General features: G+C 41.9%; 1 protein-coding gene across 1 annotated transcript in view; it reads right to left on the reverse strand.

The window, feature by feature from the left end:
- The window catches only part of AHSG (alpha 2-HS glycoprotein), a gene marked incomplete at both ends in the record, with an annotated part of 43,495 nt that extends 27,693 nt beyond the window's left edge, over nucleotides 1–15,802 (reverse strand). The window contains 7 exon segments of the mRNA XM_084232710.1: nucleotides 9,969–10,232; nucleotides 10,874–10,957; nucleotides 11,858–11,959; nucleotides 12,779–12,942; nucleotides 13,304–13,388; nucleotides 13,727–13,837; nucleotides 15,590–15,802. Of these exon segments, the coding sequence (XP_084088836.1) occupies nucleotides 9,969–10,232; nucleotides 10,874–10,957; nucleotides 11,858–11,959; nucleotides 12,779–12,942; nucleotides 13,304–13,388; nucleotides 13,727–13,837; nucleotides 15,590–15,802 (1,023 nt within the window).
- Between the last annotated feature and the right edge of the window lie 10,673 nt (nucleotides 15,803–26,475).

Genomic DNA, 26,475 nt, shown 5'->3' on the forward strand with positions numbered 1-26,475 from the left:
CGTGTGTGTGTGTGTGTGTGTGAGTGTGTGTATGTTCCTCTCAGGTCACAAAGTTTTCATGGATCAATAATACACAACCTTATTTAAAATGAGTTTCTATTTAATATTATTAAATAGAAACATTGATTAATGATATTAAATAGAAACATTGCGGTTCATTAGCATTAAACTCAAGGACAACAGCACTATAACCCATGTCTGACTGAAGCTCATCAAACTGCATTTTCCACTTTTTAAATCTTATGAACTCCTTGTTCCAAGGAGCACCACACAGCATTTTGGTACTGTCTTTGCGGGCCAAGTAAAACAGCAAAATCATGACTAAAGAGCACAAAATTGCAAAAAAAAAAAAAAATGCAGTGCATTAAATATCCAGAAAGGTATATTTACTTACAGCATAAGAGCTGAATAAGATGGCAGAGGGCCCCCTTGTTTGACCTCAACTAAGAATTTGAATTGCATTGTGAGACTCAGCTTTTTCACTAAGACTGTGAATGATGGAGAAAGTGTTACCAATAGTGATCTGGGAGTTACACATGAGTTTTAGAAAGTAGATAAACTCGCAAATACAGAATCTGCAAATAATAGACACAAATGCACGTGCACTCTCGCGCGTGCACACACACAATAATCAATGACCCTGTTTACAGTGAGTTGAGGCAGTGATGGCAGTCATGTCTTCTGAGATGTAACACATCAATTATGCCTTTTGTTGGTCATTCCCAGATACCAATTGATGTGAACAATCCCTGTTGGTTTTTGAAGAGTGGAGGTGAATGTGGACAGAGAAGGGAGGTGAGAGCAGGGAATAGGGGTGAGACTATAGGTTGGGTAATGGAGAAGGAGGGAAGACTGAAAAGTCCTTCATAAAACCAGAGAGAGTTGTAGAAACTTTTACATTTCCTGTCCCTTCCCCACTACACCAGAATCTACACCAGCAGGATTTCAATAGAGAACAAATATCTGAAGACTTTATTTTTTTAAATTTTAATCATTACCATGGCACTTCTCAATGTTTAAGATATTTGTGAAGTTTTTTTGTGAAGATGTTACAGGGCAGGGAGAGGGGCAGCCCAGACCCCGCAAACCTGCCTGCTCTTCATAGGTTCTGCCATCCCGACCCATCAACACGAAACATGAGCCTTTAATGGGAAAGAACTTTAATACAATTAGGAAACAATACAGGAAAGGCAAAGCATATAGTTTCTAAATCAAGCACCCAAAGTTACCAGTCCCCTCGTGGGTAAAAGTCCATCCAAATGGGATTGGCCCAGAGCAAAGCTCCAAAGCCTGCCACAAGTCTAAAGCATCTTCCTGTGGGACCCACAGAAAAGGATCAGAAACAACCAGACAAGTCTGGAGGGAAAAGAGCAAAATCAAAAGCAAGACAAAAACCGCCATTGTCACCTCCCCACTGGTCTGTAACCCACATCTGTGTCACCCAGTCCATGACCAAAAGGCAAGTGCAGTTTCTTCATGTTTCTCTCAGCTCCACGTGCCCCTTCCAAGTCTCCTTTGGGCTCTCCACCCTGCTTCCTTCCTTCCTCAGTCTCCTCTGCAGCTCCCTCGCTCTCTGCTCAGTTCCACCCTCCATTGGGTGGAGACAGGAAACCTGAAACCTCCCCTTTTCCTGGGGACCACCCTGTTACAAAGATATTTGCGAAGTTTCCTTCACTTTCATGGTCTCATTGACTTGCAGAATATAAATAACCAAAGAAAACGAACTGGCGAAACAGCAGAGTAATTCCCAGGCTCTATGAATACTAGACTGGTCACCAGAATACGAGTATGCTGGTGTTGGGGGGTGCATGGAGGCAGGGAGACCACAGGGAGGTGGCCCTGAAACTTTGGTGCAGGGTGAGTGAGGCATATGTACAGACGGAGATGTGAAATTGTACTCCCAAAACTATAGTTATGTAAGTCAAGGCAAATCAACAAATACTTTTTTTTTAAAAAATGGCAGTGCAAACTCCAGGGAACTCTGGGCAGGGTGTCTAGCAGCACTGAGTGTCAGACCCTCAGGATCCAGCCGCTCTAAGCACATAGAGGAAGAAGAGGCTGTTGGGGAGTCCTGGGTAGAGACGAGGGTCTCCTATACTCAGTTTATTTCATGGAAAGCAGAGAAGAATAAATACACTTTGAGAAATGCCCCTTTAAGAAACATTTGGTCTTAGGTCCTCTGATCCAGGTGAAGGACTTGCAGCTGAACTGGGCAGAGACTTCTGTGGCTCTAACAGGGGAAAAAAGATGTGCCAGCCCTTTGCCACTTTGTTATAGAAAGCATCAGTAGCTTTCTTAATATTTTAGAAATTTGGAAGAATAGACACACAGACCAATGGAATCGAATAGAAAATCCAGAAACAAACCCACAGATTTATGGTCAACTAATCTTTGATAAGGGAGCAAAGAATATGCATTGGAGCAAAGAAAGTTTGTTCAGTAAATGGTGCTGGGAAAACTGGGTCGATACATGCAAAAGAATGAAGATTGACCACTACCTCACACCATGCACAAAAAACAACTCAAAATTGAGTAAAGAACTAGACATAAGACCTGAAACCATAAAATACATAGAAGGAAATATAGGCGAAACACTACATGACATGCACCTCAAAGACATATTTACAGACACATCACCCAAAGCAGTGATAGTGAAGGCAAAGATAAACAGCTGGGACTACATCAAATTAAAGAGCTTCTGCACAGCAAAAGAGACAATAACCAATGCAAAGAGAAACCCCACCGACTGGGAGAACATTTTTGCACACAACACTAATGATAAAGGACTGATCACAAAAATCTGCAAAGAGCTGATGAGACTCAACAACAACAAAGAAAATAATCCAGTCAAAAAATGGGCAGAAGAGCTAAAAAGAAACTTCTCTGAAGAAGAAATGCACATGGCCAACAGGCATATGAAAAAAATGTTCAACATCACTTGCAATCAGGGAAATGCAAATCAAAACTACCATGAGATAACATCTTACACCAGTGAGAATGGCACATATTAAAAAAAACTAGCAACAACAAATGTTGGCGAGGGTGTGGAGAAAAAGGAACTCTTCTGCACTGTTGGTGGAGTGCAAACTGGTCCAACCACTATGGAGAGCTGTGTGGAGATTCCTCGACCTACTAAACATAGAGCTTCCATATGATCCAGCAATTCCACTCCTAGGTATTTACCCAAATGACACAGAAACATCAATTCCAAAGGGCACCTGCACCCCTATGTTTATAGCAGCACTATTTACAATAGCTAAGCTATGGAAGCAACCCAAATGCCCAAAAATAGATGACTGGATCAAGAAGATGTGGTCCATATACACAAGGGAATATTACCCAGTAATCAAAAAAGATAAACACATGCAGTTTGCAGCAACATGGATGGAGCTGGAAGGGATCATGCTCAGCGAAATAAGTCAGAAAGAAAAAGAAAAATACCGGTAGGTCTCACTCATAGCAGGAATTTAGAAAACCTAAATAAGAGACCAGGAAAAAGACTAATTAATACAAAGTAAAAATCAAAATCAACAAGCAACTATAAACCAGAGACACACTGGGGAGGAGGGGAAGGGAGAGGCGGGAAAAGGAAGGACTAGAGTCAAAATAAGGGGGGAGGTGCAATTGTATGGGGAATATAACCAAAATGAAAATGCAAAAAAAAAATGTGCAAAGATGAAAAAAGATGTTAGAATGATATAAAATAAAATATTTAAATAAAAAAATTTTTAGAAATTTGGAACTATAGATTCAGATTCTTGAAATGCACAAAGAGGGGGCAGGGAGAGTGCATTTCTATGCAGAAAGTTGCACATAGCTTGAGAAAGTGTCCCTTTTTTCCTGAAAGTCAGGTTCCTTATTTCAAAAATAAGATAAAAAATATCTCTGAGCATGGGTGGAAATGGGGTGTTTGAGGAATAGACGAGTTGCTGTTTATCTTCCTTCCCATAAGATGTCCTTCCAACTTGCTGTGTGTGATGCCATCTTATCAAAGAATCATGGCGGGTTAGACCCTGGGCAGGCCAACCCCCACCTCCTTTAAATGACACAGCCACATCCTGAGATATTTGATGACAGGCCTGAAACCACACAGGCCGCCAGGTTGGAACCCCAACCTCCCAACCCACTCGGTGAGTGGGTGGTATTTGCTGTTCTCCTTCCGGTGGACCTTGGGATCAATACCTGGGGCAACAGACTCGTACCATTTACTACAGGGCAAAGTCAACAGACGCCCCCACATTTTGCTTCATTTCCTGCCCGTGCAGGGTTGCAGATCCTGGTGGGCTTGCCTGGAGGACAAAGTCTTCAGGGAGGAAGGTGCTTTCACCTGGTCAGGGCCACTGGCCTGAGAGCTGGATGCTCATGGGCGTTCGTGGAAAGGCTGTCATCACACGCAGTTGCTGGAGCTGCTGAGTGGACTCTCTCCCTGGCTGTGTGACTTCAGGCATAGGTACAACTGAACCCTCTGCCAGCCACGTTCCTCATCCATAAAAACAGAGACACCATGTCTATTTTATAGCACTAAATAAGATCATACCTATGATTCATCCCCAGTGAAAAAAATCACAAATCATAGTAGTTCATAGATTTTTATTTCTTTCTTTTGTCCCCAGGGGACTCATACTTATTAATGGATGTGGGTGCAGGGCTTGGAGAACTTCCCGCAAGTTTTCTAAATTGTTTTTTCATTAAAGGAAAGCAATGAATGCAACCTTAGCAAACCAATGAATGCAAATTATAGAAAAATAAAAAAAGGCAGGAATGTTAAAGATGAATATAATTTTCTACTACACTATTAATAATAGTGACTGCATCTCTTTTTGATTTTCTAATGCAAACATCACACACATTTTTATGTAAAAATAATACTGTACTGAGTAAATTATAACTTGCTTTTAATATCCAACTATAGATGATAAAACTTTCACAAGTAACCCACTTACAACTTAATTTTAATGAGTACATAGTGTTACATTGATACTTGATAGAATTAGTTGAACCAATTCACTTTGATAGACATGTAGATTGCTTCCAAAATGCCACTATTATAAACAACCCTATGATTAACATTCCTGTGGGTGTATGTTCGTTCACACCCTTAATTATTTTCTTAGTGCAATGCATCTAAATGGAATTACTGAGCTAAAAGCAACACATAATGTAAAAGCTTTTGATGCACTTTGCCATATTGCCCTTCAAAAAATTATAACAACCTGTATTCATATCAGTAGTGGGTGAGGATGGGTGTTAGTCCATCTCTATGAGATTCCAGTGCATGTTTTTGGGTTTCACCTTCTCTGATCTCCCCACTTAATATTGATCTTTTCTTCACAAACGCCTACACTGTGGACCTCAACCTCTATGGTCAGATACAGAGAGAGAGTTACAGGGAATGTTTACCCAGCCCCTACAATTGCACAGTTCGTTTTCCTGCAAAAACCTCCCACTGGTTCTGTTCCTCTGGTTGAACCCTGACTGGCAAGAGCATCAAAAAGGAGACCATTGGAGGGGACCCTCCTGCAGAGACAGAGGTGATAGTGCAGTGAGAGAGGAAGTGAGGGATGTGAGATATATTTAGGATGTGGCAATTCAAGACTTGTGATCCACCCATTAGGGCAGTGAGGAAGGGGAGGGGTGAAGAATGACCCTGGAGGTTCATCTATGTGCCTGGGCTAAGAAGCGGGGCTACCGTCACAGGTGTGGAGCAGGCCAAGAGGGGGAGATGGAGAACTGAATCTGCAAGTGTTAAAGAGGGCCTGAAAGATCTCTACGTGCGATTTGTGGTCGTGCGTGGATACAAGGGTCTGAAGCTTTACTGGGATGAGTAGGATAATTAGTACCACAGGAGGCTGAGACAGTGGCTGTGGATGAGCTCACACTGGGAGGGCAAAAGAAGTGATAAAATGAGATTCAAGATGGAACGCTGAAAAATCTAATATGTAAGGGACAAATGGAGATAAACATTTTTAAAAAAACAGTTTTAAGAGTCTGAGATTGGATGTTGCAGAGAAACCAGGCTGCACGGACTATGAAGGACTGAATAAAAAAAGGAAAAGGTGCTCAGAGGGTCGGATGCCACTGAAAACTTGAATAAAATACGGGTTAATCAAGTGTCCATTGGATTCATCAGGCAGGAGGTCCCTGGCCTTTGTTGTCAGCAGTGCAGTGGCGGCGGGGTGAAGCCAAACTGCAGTAAATGAGTGGGAATTTAGGAAATGGAAACAAGTTGGCATAGGCTCTTGTTAGTAAAAGCTTAACTGAACAGGGAAAGCAGCACATGGAAGATATATGGGTATGTTTATACCCTGAGGGTGCAGGGCCATTAGAGAGGAAAGACCAAAATTAACTATACTTACTGCAGAAGGAGGAAATGTTAAGGAATGTGCTAAATATTGCTAAGCTTAATTTCTTTCTTTCTTTGTAAATATAAATAAAAAGTAAATACCTTTCAGAGAGTGAGTGATAAACCAGATTGGGAGAAAATATTTATAAAAGATATATCTGATAAAGGACTTTATAAGAAACGTACAAAAAAGCTTTTAAAAATCACCACTAAAAAGTGAATAACTCAGTTTAAAAATCGTCAAAAGTTTGAACCTCACCAAAGATAATCAGATGACAATAAGCACATGAAAAGATACTCCACATCATATGTCAACAGGGAAATGAAAATTAAAACATTGACATAACACTACACTCCTATAAGAAAAGCCAAAATCAAAATACTGACAACACCCAATGCTGTGTGAATGTGGAGCAGCAAAACAATTATTCAAGGCTGGTGGGAATGCAAAATGTCATAGTCACTTCAGAAGACAGCTGAGCATTTCTTACAATATACAAGTATTCCAGCGACCACACTCCTTGGTATTTGCCCAAATGAGTTGAAAACTTATGTCCACACAGAAACCTGCACATGGGCATTTATAGCAGCTTTACTCATAATTTCTGAGCTTCTCCAGCAACAGACACTTTTCAGAGCTGAATCAATGAATAAATTATTCATATCCAGACAATGGAATATTACTCTAAACTAAAAAGAAATGAGCTATTAAGCCATGAGAAGACTGGAAGGATTATACATGGAACATAAACAAAATATGACAAAATCACAAAATATGACAAAAATAACTCTTAGACTCTAAGAAAAATCTGGTACTTACCAGAGGGGAAGAGAAAGGAGGTGAGAGGCAGGGCTCCAGGGAGTCAGTCTGACATTGATGAATACAATTTGACTCTAGACTACCATGGAGGGTGCAGTGAGGTACACACCTACATCAAAGTGTGAAGCTGTACTCCCAGAATTTACATAGTATTAAACCAATGCTATATCAAGAAAAATTTAATTTAAAAAATATAGGACAGAGCTTGCTGCTAGGTAAGTAAACACTGTAAAGTGTTAATTAACTAAAAAGAAAAGAAATATCATGCCATGTTTTTCTAATGCATTTTATAATGACACACAATTTATTTTTTAAATTTTATTTATTTTTACATCTTTTTTCATTTTTGTACAGTGTATGCATTTTCATCTTGGTTATAGTCCCCATACAATTCCCACCCCCCTTGTTTTGATCCTACTCCCTCCATCCCCCCTGTAGTGTGTCTGTCTCTGGTTTGTAGTTGCTTGTTGACTTTGATTTTTACTTTATTATAATCAGTCTTTTTCCTGGTCCCTTACTTCGGTTTTCTAAATTCCTGCTATGAGTGAGACCGTCGGGTATTTTTCTTTTTCTTTCTGACTTGCTTCACTGAGCATGATCCCTTCAGGCTCCATCCATGTTGCTGCAAATTGCATGAGTTTATCTTTTTTGATTGTTGAGTGATATTCCATTGTGTATATGTGCCACATCTTCTTGAGCCACTCATCTATTTAGGGGAATTTGGGTTGTTTCCATAGCTTAGTCACTGTCATATGGTAGTTGTATGCAAACAATAATGTAGTAAAATACATTATTTTCCACAGAAAGAGTAGTAAAAGCTTCAGAAAATTCTTTAAAAACAGAAAGTTAGATTTCTCATACTTCTCCCCACAAGCCAGTGACTAATCTTGTGTGTGGTGGAGTTTGCACGCCCTGGTTTGTAGATCTGTGGGAACATATAATCCCTGTGGGGGAGAGTATCAGAAATCTACTCTTTTCCCTTTCACAAAAGTTACTTTGGTTTGCCTATAGATCACCTGCCTGCCATGAAACACAACTTGATATCCATGTGCTCCCTCACAGACACACCTGTGTGTGGCAAGGGTGGAGAGCAGATTTCTTTTTTTTACTGTTGGGTGAAAGGTATCTTTTCAGGATCCTCTTGCAAGGTCATTCAAGGAAGAATCCTGCCCAGACCACTGATTTCCACCCCTCCACCATAGATCTCCACAGCCCATCACCTCCCCATCTCACTGTCCTGCATCTCTTCCTATTTTTTTCCCTAAATGGTCAAAATTCTTCTTCCCTGAAAACAAAGTCTTAACCCCACAAAGTTACACTTTTGCAATACAACCTCTCTCTCCCTCTTCGTCGTGAATGTTACTGAAGAGGGGAACACAGGTGTCTCTCCCTTTGCTCAACAGAACCACCAGGCAATCCTCTGCCGCCAAGATTTCACATTCTCCTGCCTAGTAAAACTGATTCTGCTGCTGGTCGCTATGTCTTGTATGATTACCTTGCCCGCCAGTTTGGTCACTCACCCAATGACCTTTCCTGTGTCCTCACTCTGGCTGCTTTTTCCATAGCATTTAGCTTGACTGACCATACCTTCCTTTAATTCCCTGGCTTCTGTGATACCTAGTGGTTCTCCTGCCTTCTTGGCATTCCTTATTTATACTAGACTATAGGCAAAACTCTAGGCAAGAGTGATAATGTTAGTGTCAATGCTTGTTTCACTCTTCTTGTTTCAGAAAAGCCTCTCACGCTATTAGTGCTAATCATTAAAATTCCACGTGAGAGCACATCATCGAGGTTGCTTAACAACTTAAGCACAACTTAAGAACTACTTAATACTAGTAGAGAAGAATGGAAATTGTCCAGATATCATTCCATAACGGAAAATATCCCCTTCGACTATCTAAGCACTTGCATTGTGTCTTACATATATGCCTGCAATTCACCTCCTCCAATTGTACTGTAAATCAGAGTTTTAACTTAAGGCCTTTCAACAGATTGGCTAGAAATACCAATCCTTTATCATAAATTGGCTTGTATATGGGGCAATCAAAAATTATTTTAAACATAAATAATGAACATATTTATGTTTTACAGTGAAAATCCAGTGTTAATTACCAATCCATCTTATCAGGGTCTGAGGGAATCCAGTGATTTCTTTGTGTATACTGCTGTGCAAAGATCCTTTAGCAATATTTTCTATCCTTTATGAAATGAAAATAATAATTTTTCTCATAAGAAAATGGACATATCCTCTGGATTTCCTCTGTATACAGGAAACTTTTATTTTCTTTTTTATTTTCACTTTGATTTTGCCAAGGGATTTTTGTGTGACTCATGAAGTAGGCAATAATCATGACCAAGTATTAGCTTAGAACCTTTTTAATAAGGAAGGTCCTTCAGGCACTTTTATTAATAAGCAGATATAAACTTGACAAGAGCACCTTTCAAAGTCACAGTTCTAGTTGTTTTTGTAAGGTTAACCAGAAGGCAGAGAACCCAATGGTGATGGCTTAGCATCCCAACAAGGACAACCAATTACCAGCCTATGCCTTCCAGAAAACATAAGCATCACCCCTTCTGTTTCTGTCCTCAGGTATGGAGAAAAGTTGGGGTTCAAGACTTGGCTTGTCTTGACCAAGCACTTGCTTTGTTAGTAGGCAAGGGCACTTGCTTTGTTAGTAGACAGGGTCTCCAGGCCTCCCCAGATTCTTGGACACAATGGTGGCTATGCTCTCTGTGCCAAAACTTCTCATCCCTGACCTTCATCTAGACCTTAAAGTGTCTGATTCTCCCAGGGCATAGGCGAACCAGTGGACCAGCAGCAACGGCGGTGCCTGGCTTGGGTTGTTTCTTCGCACTGAAGGATTCTCCTGAGGCTGACTCCACTGAGGCCACACTCGGGAAGGAATGGCGCAAATCATGGTGTACTGGGGACACCGGCGGTCCCACAGGAGCTGCCACCTTGGCTGCCACCACCAGGGCTGCTGGAGCCGGATTAGCTGGAGAAGGTGCAGGAGCAGCTGCATCTGCCACAGGGGTAGGCCCCCCTCCATTGTTGCCAGCTGGTAGGGGCTGTGGGAACACATGAAAAGAGAGGACATTTCCTTAGGTTATCTACCTTTCTTCTTCCGGACCACGCCACCCATGTTCTGGCTGGAAGCTTCACCTTATTCTCTCACAGTATTACTTTTATCTGGAAGGTATCTGGCAACAAAGAACTACCTAGGTGCAAAGGATTGCCATCAGAGCTACAGAGGAGAGATGACAAGTCTATAATAGCCTCAGTCTCACCAACTGTATTGGGGACAGTGGATTTACGCACACAAGTCCCATGAGCAAAAGCACACCACCTCACAGTTAACCCTCATCAACAGCATCACCCCCTTTATCATCTACACTCAGTCTCTAGAAACTGCCAGGCAGATGTGACCTCTGCACATTCAGAAAACCACTCCCAAACCTCTATAAATCAAAAGGTGGCCTTGTCACTTCCCACTAGATTAGTTCTACCCTGTAACCATTAGTTTGTGGGAAAGGAACACATAACTACATTATCCTTTCATTTATTGATGCTTTCACATAACCAGTGCTATTTAGACTATTGGGTCAGAAGGACAGGGCAGCAAGTACCCTGAAATTACTAACACAGTGAATAACCATTAGGCATTCATGAATTCTGAAGATGAGGGCAAGTGGATCCAAGAAACCATTACCTGTGCTTGGAACATGGTGCAGGAAACCTCAACCTCTTCCCCACCGAGCCGTTGAATGTGAGACCCTTTACAGAAGCCATATTGCTGCCCATAAAGAGAGAAATTATATGAGTTGATTCAAAACACGGACTCCTCCTTCAGTCACTGATACTCCAACATATCAAGGCAAAAAACAGAAAACCTTAATTCCTTTTTAAGAAAGCACTTTTCCAAAGTTTACAGTTTTCTGCTTAGAGAAGTTCTGTGATAAATAAATTGATGTATGATACAGACAATAGATTCTTTTGAGATAGAAGAAGATCACCAATCATCCCCCAAATCGCGGTGACCCAGGAGAGTTTTTGTTCACAACCATGTGTGTCTTTCTTACTTTTAGATACTATTAAACATTATTTAAAAAATTGAGATATTTGTGATAATACCATTCTGTATCCTGTATTTTTCACTTACTACAGTGTAACATTTTCTTATATCATTCATTATTCCTTGAGAATATACTTTTAGGATGTGCATAATTTTCTGTTTCCTGATGTATCATATTTTATTCAATGACCCCTTTATGATGGGCATTGAAATCTCTTTTGGGTTATTTTACAACCATGATAAATCATCTTTATAGATACATTTCTGTCAAATATTTAGGATGACTTCTTTAGGCTGAATTTCTAGAAGTGGATGTAAGAGCTCGAGGACTTAAAATGTTTCAAGTCAGAGGTACGCTCTGGCAGTCTACACTTCATACCCTCAGTCATCCAGCACCACTCAGCCTAATTAGCAAATAGCCTGTGTCTTACTCCCAACTCCAAGGGCGTCCAATGGGTGAGATGATTTGGCAGCAGCTCTAAAGGAGGCAGGTGACACCCCAGAGGACCCAGGGAGAGGCATGTCAAACTGCTGGCTGTTTCTGCAGCCCTGGCCACTCACTTGCTCAAGTCTACTGTGTTCTAGGACCAGCTTTACTGCCCTGGGGACTGGCTCGCTCACCTTTTCTGCCAACAAGTTGCACGCAGCTGGGTCTGTCACCTCTTTAGCAACACAGTCTGTGGCAGCCACTACAAACTCCACGTAGGTGTAAGGTGGAACAGGCTAATGAGAAGAAATGAAATGCTTGTGAGGAAACGTGACTTAGCATGAAAACGGCAGGAAGGAGAGATGGGAGGAAGCAGAGGGAGCCACAGCCTTGCCCAAGGCCAGGGAGCACATTCCTGCATAGCAGCTGCATAGCCAGAGGCTTCCAGGGGATCCTTGCTGAAGCCTGACCTGAGCACGACCCCTCCTCCTCCTCCTCTGCCCCCTCTTCCCCACACAGGCTACTGCAGATGGGGCAGGAGAGTGAAGAGATGAACCCCTCTTCCACCTGTTTTATGGAGCAGGATCAAATGGAGAATGTAGGTGAAAGTATGGATGATGCTTGTGCTCTTGTTTTTTATAGCTCTTGGAGTATACACTTGCATTGTCACAATCAAAATTTTTTTTTAGTGATTTAAAAGCCACTTTCAGATCCTGCATTATATGCCTTTTAGTATTTAAGTAGGCGCCTCCCTTTCTACCAGTCAATTAGAGGAGTGTTAACTTGCACAGGGGTGATGAGCGATGATGAGGTGGACATCACTCCCACCCTTGAACAGGGAGCCCAGCTGAACTAGAAGGAAGAACTGAGGACCCGCCTATCTGTGTGGGAGCCCTTTTCGGTGACAGCACTTTAGCACTGAGAGTCTCAGAAGCTTCTTTGTCCTCTGGACACTCAAGGTCCTCTACCCCTAAGCCCTCTTTTTTGCTTTTTCTCCCACCACCCACTTTGTCCTCTCTGTTGCAATCCCCGCATCTGCTCTGTCCCTCACCCATTTCACCACGTATATCCCCAAAGTTCTACCGGACTGTCAGAAATTTCGGTCTCAGTCTTACCACAATTTGAGCCCGGGAAATTTCCACAAGCAGGTAGTAGGAGCCGTTGCTCTGAGCGTTGAAGGCAGCCAGCGCCTTGTTTATGGCTTGCACCACTCTGGTGTCATTCATCGGGGCTAGCAGGGGACACTTTGGACACACCTTCCGCACGTCCTCAGCCGAGTCTATGCACAGACAGAAGCACCCCCGATATGGGTTGGAATTTTGTGGAGTTCACCCCAGCTTTGTTTATTTAGAAAAGCTAAGCCATGTTTCGTTAGTTTCGCTGCTTCTTAATAACGGACCCTTCTGTTGGCTCCGGCCTTTCTGATCTTTCTTGCAGGAGCCTCTCAAAGGAGACTTTTTCACCTCAAGAAGGAACAGTGCCTTAAAAAACAGTTTTAAAATCCGCCAAACTCTCCTGGCAGATTTACGTTCTCCCTTTCCTCACTAATAAAGTGGCAAAACTACTTATACTGAAAACAATTTAGATTCCTTCCTCACTTCCCTCTACAAGATTAAAATAACAAGACTGATCATCTTTACCTGGACTGGAATCACATTTTGCAGACAACACTGAAAACTTGCCATCCTCTTTCAGCAGGTGGAAATCACAGTCTCCTTCCACAGCCTGGAGAAATAAGGCCACAGTGAAAGCCAGGAGGAGGGCTGGCCTTCCACCTTCTCACCCAGGAGGAGTGGCCTCAGGCATGGTTGTCACAGGCTAGCCTCACCAAACCATCTTCATTGGTTGATACTGCAATTCGACAACTTCTGGTATCAGACCAGAGAGTTAGACTGTTGCAAAAATCAGCTCAAAGGACAGTGGCCTAAATGACACTCTTAGAAACTGCCCAAGGGCCAACTTGGAAGGCAGGCTGGGAACTGGATAAAATGGGCCTGCTCTGTGCACAACCACAATGGAAGTGGGAGGGGCACCACCCTCAGTCACCCAAGAGGGGCACTTACATGCTGTGCCACCTGCCTCACGGTGCAGTTTTCCACAGGGGTGGGGTCTAGGGCGTGGCAGGTGGTTTCCAAGGTGTCTAGTTCAAGCTCAAATACCTCTCCTGCGGGCCGCTGTGGAGACATTGAAAAGAGGTGAGCGGTCAGTTCCCTGCTTCTGTTGAGCCAGCCAAAATATGATCCCCCATTGGGTTTGAACCCACCCCTGCTGGAGACGTGAGGGGGATGTCATCCCTATAGTTAGTCTGCACCTCCGTCTAACTGCCGGTTGGCCTGTGGGTAAATGGAATGAGCTTCTCATGTCTTCCTGAGTTGGCTGGGCAAGCTCTGAATGGGGTTTGCAGGGAGGAGAAGTGCTTGGTTTAGACAGGCTGATGGAGCCAGTCATCTTTCTGAATGCTACCTGGGGGCTGAACATGAGTGTTCATCCTTATTTAACATTTAAACTTTCACCCCTTTAGTAGGTTTTGAAAATGTCAGCTTTGGACTTTTTTCAGTCAATCAGCTAAGAAAAGGTGTTGTAATTGTCTTCACTTTATCTTCTCCACCCTCCCTCTACTTTTTCTTCCTCCCTTTTCAGCATCTACTTGCTTTCTTTCCTGTTTTCTTTGTCCTTCTAAAGGAAAGGTTTCTACTTTTTGTCTTTTGGCCAGTAGATAGCTGGATGGACACTTGTTGCTCTCGACTTCCCCCTGCTGGTAGTAAGGAGGAAGAGCGCGCCTCCCGCGGGCACTGAGGATGCTGTGTGTAAGGCACTAGCCAGGCAGAGAAGACCATGGTAGCCCAGCTTGCACAGCTCCTTGGAGCTTTTCTTGTCTGTTCACCTGTTCTGTATTCTTTTTTCAAAGCCCGGGAAATACAGAAGGTATAAATTTGCCTTTTTTTCTTTCAACTCAGCTCTGCCTGCCGCCCTAGTGCTAAAAGATTTAGTCTCCCCTCCTGCAAGAAGCAGTGTTTTCTGATCATCTGAGCTACAATATAATTGCAGCTCTTCTCAAATCCACCTGCGGCAATCCTGATTTCAAATATTTTGTCCCATTGTGAGATCAGATGTCAGTCAGTCAGCCCAGATGTCCTGTATTTACCTTACTTACCTTCCTAGGTCATAAAGCTCTCAAGGGCACATTGTCTTTCTCTCCTTTGTGAGAAGCTGAGCCACAAAAATTGCCAGTATTTGGCTGGTTTAGATACACAAAAAATGGAATTTCATATGGTTCAACCTAATATCTCCCATCGCACCCAAAACTGAATCAGAGGAAGGAGCAAAGGTCTAGAATCAAATCCCAACCCTATGCTTACTAATTATATGACCTTGGGCAAAAAAAAAAAAATGCCCTAATATGTCAGATCCTTGGTTTTCTCATGTGCACTACCTACCATGCAGGCCTGGAGAGCAGAAGGGGTAAGGAGGGGATATTTGAGGAAGGGATAAGGAGATGATATCTCATAGTAGTTAGCTGTCAAATATCAATTTCATTCACTCTCAGTCTTCTTCAGAGAAATGGAAGCCAAAAGAGATAAATGATTTCTAGTTAGTGGTGATTTGACATAAGAATCCTATCTTTTCAGCCCTAGTTTTTCTGATGAAGTTACACTTTCTACCTGTGATCTTCAAAATATCATTCGAAACCTTTTACATACTCTCCAACCGCCTCCCACCCCCAATTCAGGACCCTCCTTGAGACCTGTGACTCCGGTAAAGAATGTCTTCTTTTGACCTCTGCCTGACCCTTTCTTCATGCCTGCAAGAAGCAGAGCGCTCACCCCTTTACAGTTCCACTTGTGTGGGGAGATGTGCTCTTTGGAGATGCCAAGTTGAGCTTTCCATGCACATTCTTTCAGCTCCTACATTGCAGCTTCACTTACCCGAGGCCACACCCTCACTTTATCAATCCGGTTCAAGATCTGCTTGAAGCCCTTAAGAAGGTTGGCATTGATGAAGGTTATGGCCACCCCGGCTGCTTGCTCCGTCTCAGGATCATCACAGCTCAGCTCCCTGTAAGCCAGCCCTCCGCCAAGAGGGACAGATTGGCAGCCCCAGAGCTGAGCAAGGCAAAGAAGCAGGATGAGGCACTGCATGGCTGCTCCAGAGAGGCCCCAGCAGGTGTGCAGGTGATGGGAGCCTTCAGGACCAACCCAAGTGCTCTGCTGGAAAAGGTACATGGATAGAGGGGCTGAGGGTTTTATTTATCTGTCAGAGCCACCAGAGAAATTGCATAAGGACTTGGGATGATTTCTGTTCTGTTTCCAAAAAACTCCTGGCAAACATCAGGCCCGGAAAAGCAAACAAGTTATGACACTCCTGGTGTCCCAGAAATCTGCCAAAGTCAATGCTGCTGGGGGCTGAGGTAGGAGAGAATGCTCCAAAGTCAGCTTGGAACATGGGAACAGCAGCAAAGAGAGGAGGCAGTGGAGGGAAGAGGTGTGTGCAGAGGTGAGGAGAGGCGGCTCAGCCACCATGCAGTGCTGAGGAGTTGGCAGCAGAGGTAGTGCTCTTGTTGTGGCCTGAGCACACTGTGGGGTCTGTGAGGGGGACTGGGGACTTTCAGTAGTTCGATAAAATCCTTTAATGTGAGGGAGGATTATCTCCTCCAAGAGGAGGAGGATGTGGCCCACAGACATAGCAAGGGAACAGATCATCTAGAGGAAGAAGGAGACCGTGGGTAAGATGCTTGGAGAATCAAAGGATGCAAGGGACATGTTTCTACTTGAAGTGGGAATGGGGTGAAAGGGGGGACTTCCTGCAGCAGAGGTTATGTAGCCCCAGAAGGGCTATACCCAGCAGGGCGGTGGGGAGTTGCCTACTTCCTCATCCTCTTTTCCCCAGACCTCACTGCCAGGACCCTGCCAGTTACAACACCAAAGGGCACTAATCTGAGTGAGTGTGATTGGTGCCAGTAGCCCCAGACCCCCAACCAGTACACACAGCAGCAGAAGGGACCTGAGTCTAACAGCACACACCTGGCAAACACACGGCGGGGGGTGGGGGTAGGGCCAGCTAAGAACACAAGTGCCCCTTTTGTGCCCTTCCCAACCTTAGTAGGAGTAGATTGAGTCTTTCTGACAAAGGCACTGGGATCTGCTTTAAAGTGGCCCTGGACAACCTCGGGCGTGACCTCCAAGGAGGGTGGGCAGGATGGCGAGGTATTTGGAGCTTGTCATATCATCTGAGGACCTGGCGTGGTTCAGCCTGGAGCAAAGGAGACCCAACATGGAAGCTAGTATGCTCTTCAAATATTTAGAGGTCACCACTGTGTAGGGGTATATTTGTTCTGTTGTTTGATATTGCTTCAGAGATGAAACCTTGGCTGGAATAAAAAAAAGGGGCCTTCTATGGGGAAACTTAGTAATACTGATTTGCTGGGGGAGGAGAGGAGGGACATAGAGAGGTGAGTGTGAAGGGGCAGAGAAGGTAGCTAGAAGGACTCCCAGCTGCTCATGCACTCATGCAGAATCAAAGTGCCAGGGGCTTAGGAGTCATGGTCAGGACTTCAAGCTCTCTCTGAGAGAAAGAGCCTGGCCCTTAGAGACTACAGACCAGTTCAGGTTGTCTAACAAGATGAACCTCAAAGTCATGGACAACTTTCCAAGCAGTCTTATGCCCCATTCTCTTGAGTGCCTTGACGAATAAGCAACTTTTGGTGGCTGCTATACTTTGTCTTTAAATAATCTTTCAAAATACAAAATGCACTCATTACTGAAAATTTGAAAATCACTAAAATCTATGCAATGAGTTTTCTTTCCTATTTCAGAAACTCAGGTGTGTGAGATGTAACTGTATTTTCCGCAACACCGTTGAATTTCTGACTGAGCCCTCTTCTGTGAAAATTGAATCTAGTCATTGCCAGGTATCCTGATTTCCCAGAGACTTCAGCTGAAACCCAGTGCCATTTAGGCCTGTCCTTATGCTTCTTCTCTCTCTCTCCCCAGCCCCAGGTTAGATGCAAACCTGAAGTGGGGGGAGTAACATATAAATACTATTTTACTGAAGGACAGAGAGAGCTGTCCCAGCCCCAGCCACCCCGTCACCACCACCTTTACCTTGTGCTCCAAGGGCCTGTGCTGGCATCTCTGCCAGGTAACCTGTCTCACCTGGTTTTCAGGCACTTCCACCTGCAGGTTCATGTCCTGCTGGTCTCCTTCTAATCCATAGGAGGACAGTTGTCTCTGTGTCCTTTGAAGAGTTTCCTTATCTCAGCTGTGGGACCCATTCTAGATCACATGCCTTCTCTCAGCTAAGCATGAGAAGATTTGGCTGCTGTGCCCAGTAAGCTGCCTTCAAGCCTGTCTGCCTAGACACCCCCCTCCAGTTGTGGCACCCCCACTGCTCTGGTGCCCCCTGCTACTTAGGGCCTTCTCGCTGTGGTGTGGTGCCTCTGTACCACCTCTGCTTCCCTTCCATGCTCCCCAGCCAAGAAGTGTGACTCAGGTCTTCTCTGCTCTGGGATTTTCCCATGATTCTTGAGGTGATTCTATTGCCATCCCAATCTGAGGGTAGGGGGAGGGTGTGAGGGAAGAAAATAAAGTTCCTATTTGATCATCCTATCTGATCATTTCTCATCCTTGAAGCATCCCTTTTGTTTTGGGATTTTCCATGGGTGACAATTTCTAAAGCATCAGGTATCGTCCTATTTCAGTGATGCCAGAAAAACAAAGCATATAATCAAGACTAATTAACAGCTCACCTATCAGGCTACCATATAAAAGCAAGAATACACAATCTCACCACCCAGAGATGAGCAATCTTGGTGTATAGCCATCTTATTTTTTTCCTATGCAAAGGATTACTTTAATATAATTTATATCACACTACATATACAATTTATATTCTTTTTCCATTTAGTATTATAGCTTGAATATTTTCCCATGTCATTACATAGACTTAAAGATCATGTTTATAGATTGATGGAGGCTGTGCCCAGCAAACATGGCAGAGTAAGCTTCATCAGGAAAATACTTCCCAGAAAATAGATTAATATCTCATACATCTCGTATCAGCTTATCACCGGAGATGTCTGATTATGCACACACCTGCAAAAGGAAGGTGTAAGGCCAAAATCCCATCGATTTGGTGCTATTGGGAGGAAGGGTGAAGCTGCAAACACAAAAGAAGCATAACACACAGCCACTGCCACCACCAGCCTTGAAATAGGGAGCAGGTGGAGGAGGGTCAGATTTGAGGGGACATAACACTAGAACTGCTGCACAGAGGTGGGGAGTCCCCATCACCCTCTCTCCCTAAAGCTGGAGGCAGTGGTCAGATTTTGAATTCCTGCAAATTTCACTGCCTGGGGTAGGCGGCAGAGGGCTCTCCTGTCATCCCTAGGAAAAGCAGGGAAGTTTGTTCTCAACATCTAAGCCTCAACTGCTGGATGTTGCAGCTATAGAACCCATCTTGTTTCCCTTCATCTCCTGGTCCACCACAGATGGGCAAACTCTGCTTACTATAAGGAAAACTGGCAGTTGAGCAGGCATGAATCTCACCTACTTGAGCTGCTGGCAGCTAGCTGGGCAACCCAAAAAACACCTCTCCCTCTCTCACCTTGACTCCTGGGGCTTCCCTGGGTTTCCAAGCCTACTACAGGTCTGTGAGCACCACCTCTCTGCTTCTCTGCCTTCCTAAAAGAGCGCAAACTTCTAGACAAGCCTGGAATTGATTTACCTGGGGATGCAGGTACCTCATTTAACAGTCATAAAGGGTATCTCCTTCTCCTCCCCTCAGAATCCCGAAACTTGCCTGAGCGCTTAGTGCATCTGAAGCAGTCAAGCACTGTCTACCATGAGGAACATGACTGTTGAGCAGGTACTGACCTGGGGTGCTGGCAGCGAGCTGTTGTCCTAAGAAGCACCAGCCCCTCCCACATCAGGACTTGCCAGGTACTTGGACAGCTTAACTACTATGCAATCTGCAATTTCTCTTAGTACCTGCCTAAGTGTTAACTTAGCTGGTTGGAGAATTCTTTGTTGAATATCTTTGCTTTCAGCACATTGAAACTACCATGCCATTCCCTTCTGCTTGTAAGCTAGCATGCAGAATTGAAGGAGTGAGAGTTTCATGGGCCGACAACAGTGGAAGGCATTCACTTTCTCGAAACCTGCCTTATTTCATTATTTTAATTACTTCTTCAGTGAGGCCCACATCATGGCATTTAAGCAACTCTCTTTCCATTCACATTATGTTTGACAATGTCTTGAGGAGATCATGGGCTTGTTCCAGCAAGTTGAGGGGAGCAGACCCAAAGGCCTAAGGAGAAAAGGACCAACAGCCTCCAGGAGATGGCAGCAGGGTGCAGGGCAGCACTTGCTGGTAGAGCTCCAGGTGGCTGAGAGTGGAGTTAGGAAGATGGCAACTCAGGATGGCACCAGGCCTTCTGAATTTGCAGTAGAGATCGCCACTGAGGAGGCAGTGATACATTCAAAACTATTCCAAAGCAGAATAGCACTTATAGCCAGTGAAGAGTCAGGACAAGCAGGATCATGGCAAACGGGGTGAGAGTTGTTGGGGATTAGATAGTACTGTTAGCCCTGCCAGCAAATACAGGACTCAGAGGGAAAGGATAGAGCAAGAAGGGGGCATAATATCCAATCAGGCAGCAAGAGCAAGGCACCAGTATGTCACAAACAAGACATGAACATGTCAATACACATCAGCAAAAGCCAGAAGGCCAATTGGTTTTCATAGGGAGGAAGTGACAGTGGTTGGTGTTTAAATCATTGGGTCAGATTCCTGGCACTGCCCTTTTTAGTCTTAAACAACCTGGGCCCTGAGAGGCTGAGTGTTCGTTTCTGATGAACCTGGTATTTCTTCGGTCACATGGACATTGGACACGTACTATCCACACCTTTAGGTGCCAGGATAGTGATGAGGAGACAATGTCTGCCTTCAGGGGCTTACTTTGGTTCATATGGTAGAGCAACATCTTATCAGCCAAGAACTATGAATTATTATATGAAATTATCATAATGTTTGCTCTGTGGAGACAGATTAGGATTTATTTCTCAAACATAAAACATGGGTCAATGGAAGGCAAATCACTCTTTTCCAAGGACCCATCAAGTCTCTTGTGGAGGTAACTTAGGACCAGTGTCCTGTGCCGCGGACCAGCACAGCGATGGACGATGAGGCCGTCTCAGGGTTGAGAGATTGCGCAGGGTGGTCAGGGATTCGATGAATAAATGACACACAGACACACTTCAAGAGAGTGAAAATCTGAGTGTGTCTTTATTAAGCTAGTGGTCAGTATATATATGTTTTTCTAAAAGCATAGGAACAGTGAACATCAAAGAGATCAGTTTGCTCATAGACTTAGCTTAATTGACAGGGCAGTGATTTATGTCCGAAGTTACATCTGGACCTAGCCTCATTCCTAATTGGACAGGCTATAAATTCTTTCTACTGTTTTATATAATTATTTTCTAGTTGCACTAACTATCATTTTTACTCATAATTAATTGTCATGGGTGAATTTATTTTATAATGCAGTTAATATCAAAGGTACTAAAGTTAAGCACATAATAGAAAGATTATTAAACCAACAATTCTATTATAACACAGTGTTTAGTAATGTTTCATTTGCATTAGCCTAATTATTAAATTATGTATGTTTTTTAATTAGCAATCAATGACCAGAAAAAGGAAAGATTTTAGAAAGACAGTTGTAGCAGAATAAAGTTTGTGGGCCTTGAGAAAGCGAGATAAGGTTCCAGGTGGTCAGCATTTCTTTTAATCATCTTTGTGGCAGCTTCTGGTGGTCGTTATCTCTTGGCAGGCATTCGGCTTCTCTGCATCTTAGGGAGTTTGCTGTTCTCCCCCTGCGCGCATGGTTCCTTGCCCACGCCGGACCTCAGGGACCATGGCAACAGCCATTAGCCCTGAGGGTCACTGCAGGGGGGGGTGCAGCAGGTCCCCCTTTCTTTTTAGAACGAAGTTGGTAAGCATACATGTCACACTGGATGTGGTAGATGGATTTGTGAAGTGAGCGGACACAGAAGGGAATAAACAAACAGAGAAGTAGGACAAGTAGGGAAAGAACAAGGAAGGAGAGAACAAGATGATACCAGTGAGTAGGAGTTAAAGATTGGAGAGTGGAAGTCAGAGAATGGGCAAAGGAAGAGACTGAAGTATTTAGGTGAGATTTACTGACAGCAGAGATTTTAGACTGAAGAGATGTAAGGTTATGAGAGAGGTCATTGTCATGCCAGATGCCCAATAGGTGATGTTTAGTAAGATTCCAATGTAGAGAGGAATTATAACGCAAAGGTGTAACACAAATGAAACGAAAGTGAACGTGGCAGCGAGTGGATAATTGCTGCTTAAGCAGCTGAACTTCATCTCCAATGGCAATAACAATTTCTTCCAGGGCATTTATCTTTTTTTCTAACTTGTAGTCAATGTCCCGCTGCACAGAGAGTGCCATGGTCACATTTTTGGTAAGGTCATTTACAAAAGAAGCTGTCTTAGCTTCCTGAATCAAAGCAACAGAGGAAGTAGCTAAGGAGGTAACCAGGGAAATTAGAGCAGCAATTCCTAGAATAAGGGTGGCAATAAAACGTTTAGGACGAAGAAGAGCATGTACTTCATCTAAAACTTGCATGGCAGTATTATCATACCAAGGCATATCATGTAAATCAACAGGTAACATAACATAGGGGGGTCTTTTAAGTAAGACCACCACAGGATATATACGAGCAAGAGAGGGGGTAATACAATTAGTAACAATGCAGCCAGAACAATGAATGGAGTAAGAAGTCTCACGCAATTGAATGCGTGTAGCTGAGGCATTCCCCAGAAGTATAACGAAGGGGTATCCAACGTAGGCACGTACTGGGATCTTATCGGTGTCCTGTCCAGGTTGTTTGAAGTGTACATTATTAATGGCAGTGAAAAGACGAAAAAGTTCAGGATTTATGACAGAGCTTTCTGTCCAGGGAACCGGGTTATTCAGTCCTGTCAATGGAGGCAAGCTTTGTCATCATTTTCAGAGATTTCTGGAACCCTACGAACAAAGCAGCAGTTTTTCCACATTTTAGTTTAGCTCTATGTCAACTTTCTGGAAGAATTGTACTCAAAGCCACACAGAAGGTTAGCTCTGCTAGAAAAAGAAAAAAAAATATATATCTATAACATTGTTGTAGAGTCTGGTCAGTCAAAACAAGAAAACTTTGTTGAATCAAGGCAAAATGTAAAAAAAACATTTTCAATGTTATGCCAAACAAAACAGTAAAAATTAGGTGTATTTCCAACAGTCTATACAGTCCTTTGTAGAAAGATTTTTACTCTCAAAAGTTTATCATTTTGAATCAATTGAGGCCTTTTGTGTGTGTGTGTGTGTGTGTGTGTGTGTGTGTGTGTAGAAACAAGTCCTGCAGACATTAAACCATTGAAGTATATAATATTGCAAGGCAACAATAATCATTGACAATTTACATACATATCAGGTATTGAAAGATTTTGTTTAAGAAAACCAATGTTAACATTTTTGTACATATTAGAGTTTTTCCATTTTCCCAAGTGACAGTGCTTTCCTTGTAGTGTAACTTTACCAGGTAAACCAGATAGGATAAATTTATCTAATGTCCTTCCCAGGAGGAAAGGGAGAAAGTTTGTGGAGTGTCTCTAAAGCTTTGCTGAGGTTCCACAAAATTTCCTTTAATTGATTAAATGACAGGCTACCAAATTTTACTTTAATTAAATGTTTGGGAAGCTGTGTCATAAATACTAGAAAACAGCAAAAACAACCATATTTAATCTCTATAAAAATTTTAGCCCTAAGTGATAATATTGACAATTAAATCATAACCTTTAATTGTCATCTCAAAAACCTTAGTTCTTCAGACACTAAAAGACATTATGTACCCAACATTATTAACCTAGACAAGGGCCAAGATTATACCCAATGGTAGTGTATAAGTACATGTTTTGAAACAATCCATTAGATTATAACTCAGTTACTATTAACAAAAATTATTTTAGCTAATGTGTCCCCAAAACACTAAAATAATATAAATCATTTGAGTATACAAAATTTGTTTTCCTAAAATTCCTTTTTCAGATGTTCAACACTTTACTTAGCTTTGTTACTTTTAATTGTTTTAGACCTTTTAATATTTGTTTTAACACTTATCACTTTACTTTTAAGACCATTAAAATATCTATTTTTAATACATGTTTTTTTTTTAAACACACATTTCACATTACATTGATTTAGGATTGTTACATATTTCATTAGCAGTAAGGCATTATAATATATTATAATACTGTCATTTCTTTGAACTAGATGACTTAAATGTGAACACACAAGGTAATATGACATTAGAATTTTTAGCTTTTATAAATAGTTGCAAAAAGTAAACCTGAAAGTTTAGTTGTAGCTTTAGTTTCTGTTATGACTGGAATTCCATTTTGCATGGCTGTTAATAACATAATGGCACATACCTAGGTTTTTCTAGGATGGCTAATAAAGAAGCAATTAGGCAAATCAATAAAAACAAAAAGAAATCAGAGCATCATATAGATACTATGTACATTTTTCACATACATGTGACTCAGTAGGAAAGACAAAAGTACCTTTTATACCAGAAATTTCTTTTGAAATAAACACATTTAAACAAAGTATTAATACTTAACATAACTTTAAGGCATATATGCTTTGAATTATATTATAAAATTTAAACTAGTTTTTGTTTATTAAAAAATTGTTTGATCAAGATCTCAAGATTTGTTTTATGATAATTTATAAAGGCGCCATCTATAATTAGTCCTCCGGAGGTAAAAACAAAACAAACACAAAGAAAGACAAACAGATACAGAGATCTCTTGATATACATTTAAAATTTTGGCCATGTGCATATATTTTGAAACATAGTTATTTTATCAATATGTGTGGAGATACTGAGGTTTTTAATGAGTTAACAACTAAAATCTGTACACAGAATAAGTGTCTAATCTTAATTATTACCAAAGACCTTGGGCTTGAGACCACAGCAGTCATGGCAGTTTTTACTAACTTTTTTGATAAGAAAATATTTTTGGAGTTTACATTTTTAAGAAATGATTTTTTGGCTTTAGGTTGTTAACACATTATGTCACTGGGAACGGTCATATATTAAAACATAAAAGAACACTTATTTTGAGAACAGAAGAGGTAAATTTTTACAGTCTGCCTGTAAAATTTGAGGTTTAGAATTTAGCTCAAAAATGTTTGTATTATTACTTTATGTTTTACCAGGTTAGTTTGTTTTAACAAGAAACTTAATGTTTTACAGGTCCCATAAGTAAAATTAAAAGCTTTTATTCAACCAATAAGCATTCTGTATAGCTTGTTAGCAGGTCAAAAGTAATTCAGCAGTTTTTGCCTAAGACAATGTAGATTTTAAAATCAGAGAAACACAGGGAAATGGAACTTTTTGGTAGAATGAACCAAAATAGTTATTTAAGGTGGATAATAGAAAAGTTTAGTTCCCCACAGCAGGAAGGTAGTAGAGACCTGTCAGTGATCCCAACACTGGAGAAAAAGTCCAGGCAGCTGCTTGTTGAGATCAAGGGCAGCCCCCACCAGCCCACTGCAGTGGGTTTATACTATATTAATAAAAACTTTTTATTCATATTATAGTCATATAGTCTCATACACTCATATTTAACCATTTTTTATCACTTTAACAATTGTGAATGAACTTTGAATTTATAAATGTCTTATTTATCTATTTATTTATTTTTAAAGAAACAAATGGCAAAACTCCACCAGGGGGAACCTAGCCTCCTCCCCAAATAATTAACAGGAAAAGATTGGAGCATTTTTTTTTGTTTGTTTTATTTAAGATTATGACACATTATTTGTTATTTGTTTTTGAGTTTTTATTTTTATTTCAACAATTTTAGCCAAGTTTGAGCTGGAAATTTGGGCTGGATTTTGGAATGGTCTCATAATTGGGAGCCGATGCCTCTGCAAAGAGGTCAGTATTGGCTCTAGAATTAACTTTTGGTTTTTGAAAAACAGTTTCACTATCCCAATAATTCTGATCACTTTTTTTTTTTTTTAATACTGCAGGCTATTTTTTCTTTTACCTTTTGTTTTGCATGTTTTATTTTTGCCTCCAGCCAGGCAAAAACGACCTATTTGTTCAGGCAATTGTTTTATTAATATGGGGCTGTCAGCTGAGTCCTCTTTGATGTTATTTAGGGATACAGACAGCCATAAGTTTTTGAGTTTTTTATTTATTTATTTATTTTTAATTTAGACCCTTGATCTAGTGCCGCGGGGGAAGCATTTAAGGGAACTTTCATGAACAAGATTTTTATGTGATGCAGTTGTAGGTTTAGTAATGACTGGAAAAAGAGTGGTGGCTGGGCGGGAGAGCAGAAATTCCTTTAGAGAAACGCTGTATAGGAGGCTGATCAGGATGATATACTGCCAAAATTCCAGAGGAGGAACCGTCAGTAAAAACAAGGCAGCTCCGGGCAGAGGCTGCGAGGAAACAATTCTTGGAAAAGTTAAAGCAGTTTCTGTAGCAAATTTTAAAATAGGGTGCTGTGGCAGGTGGAATTTGACCTGACCAGGAAAATTGAGCAAGGCTATGCCCCAGTCATCATCATTTTGAAGCAGAAATTCAAACTGTGTTCTAGTATATGGGACAACAATAGTGGCAGGAAGTCTGGCAAACAGTTCTTTAGAACGTGTCAACCCTTTCATTATCAGAAATGCACACATAGATGTATAAGATGTAACCATTTTTGTTTGATTGTGTGCTAAATA

Source organism: Talpa europaea, assembly GCF_964194135.1.
Source record: "Talpa europaea genome assembly, chromosome: 4".
NCBI lineage: Eukaryota > Metazoa > Chordata > Mammalia > Eulipotyphla > Talpidae > Talpa > Talpa europaea.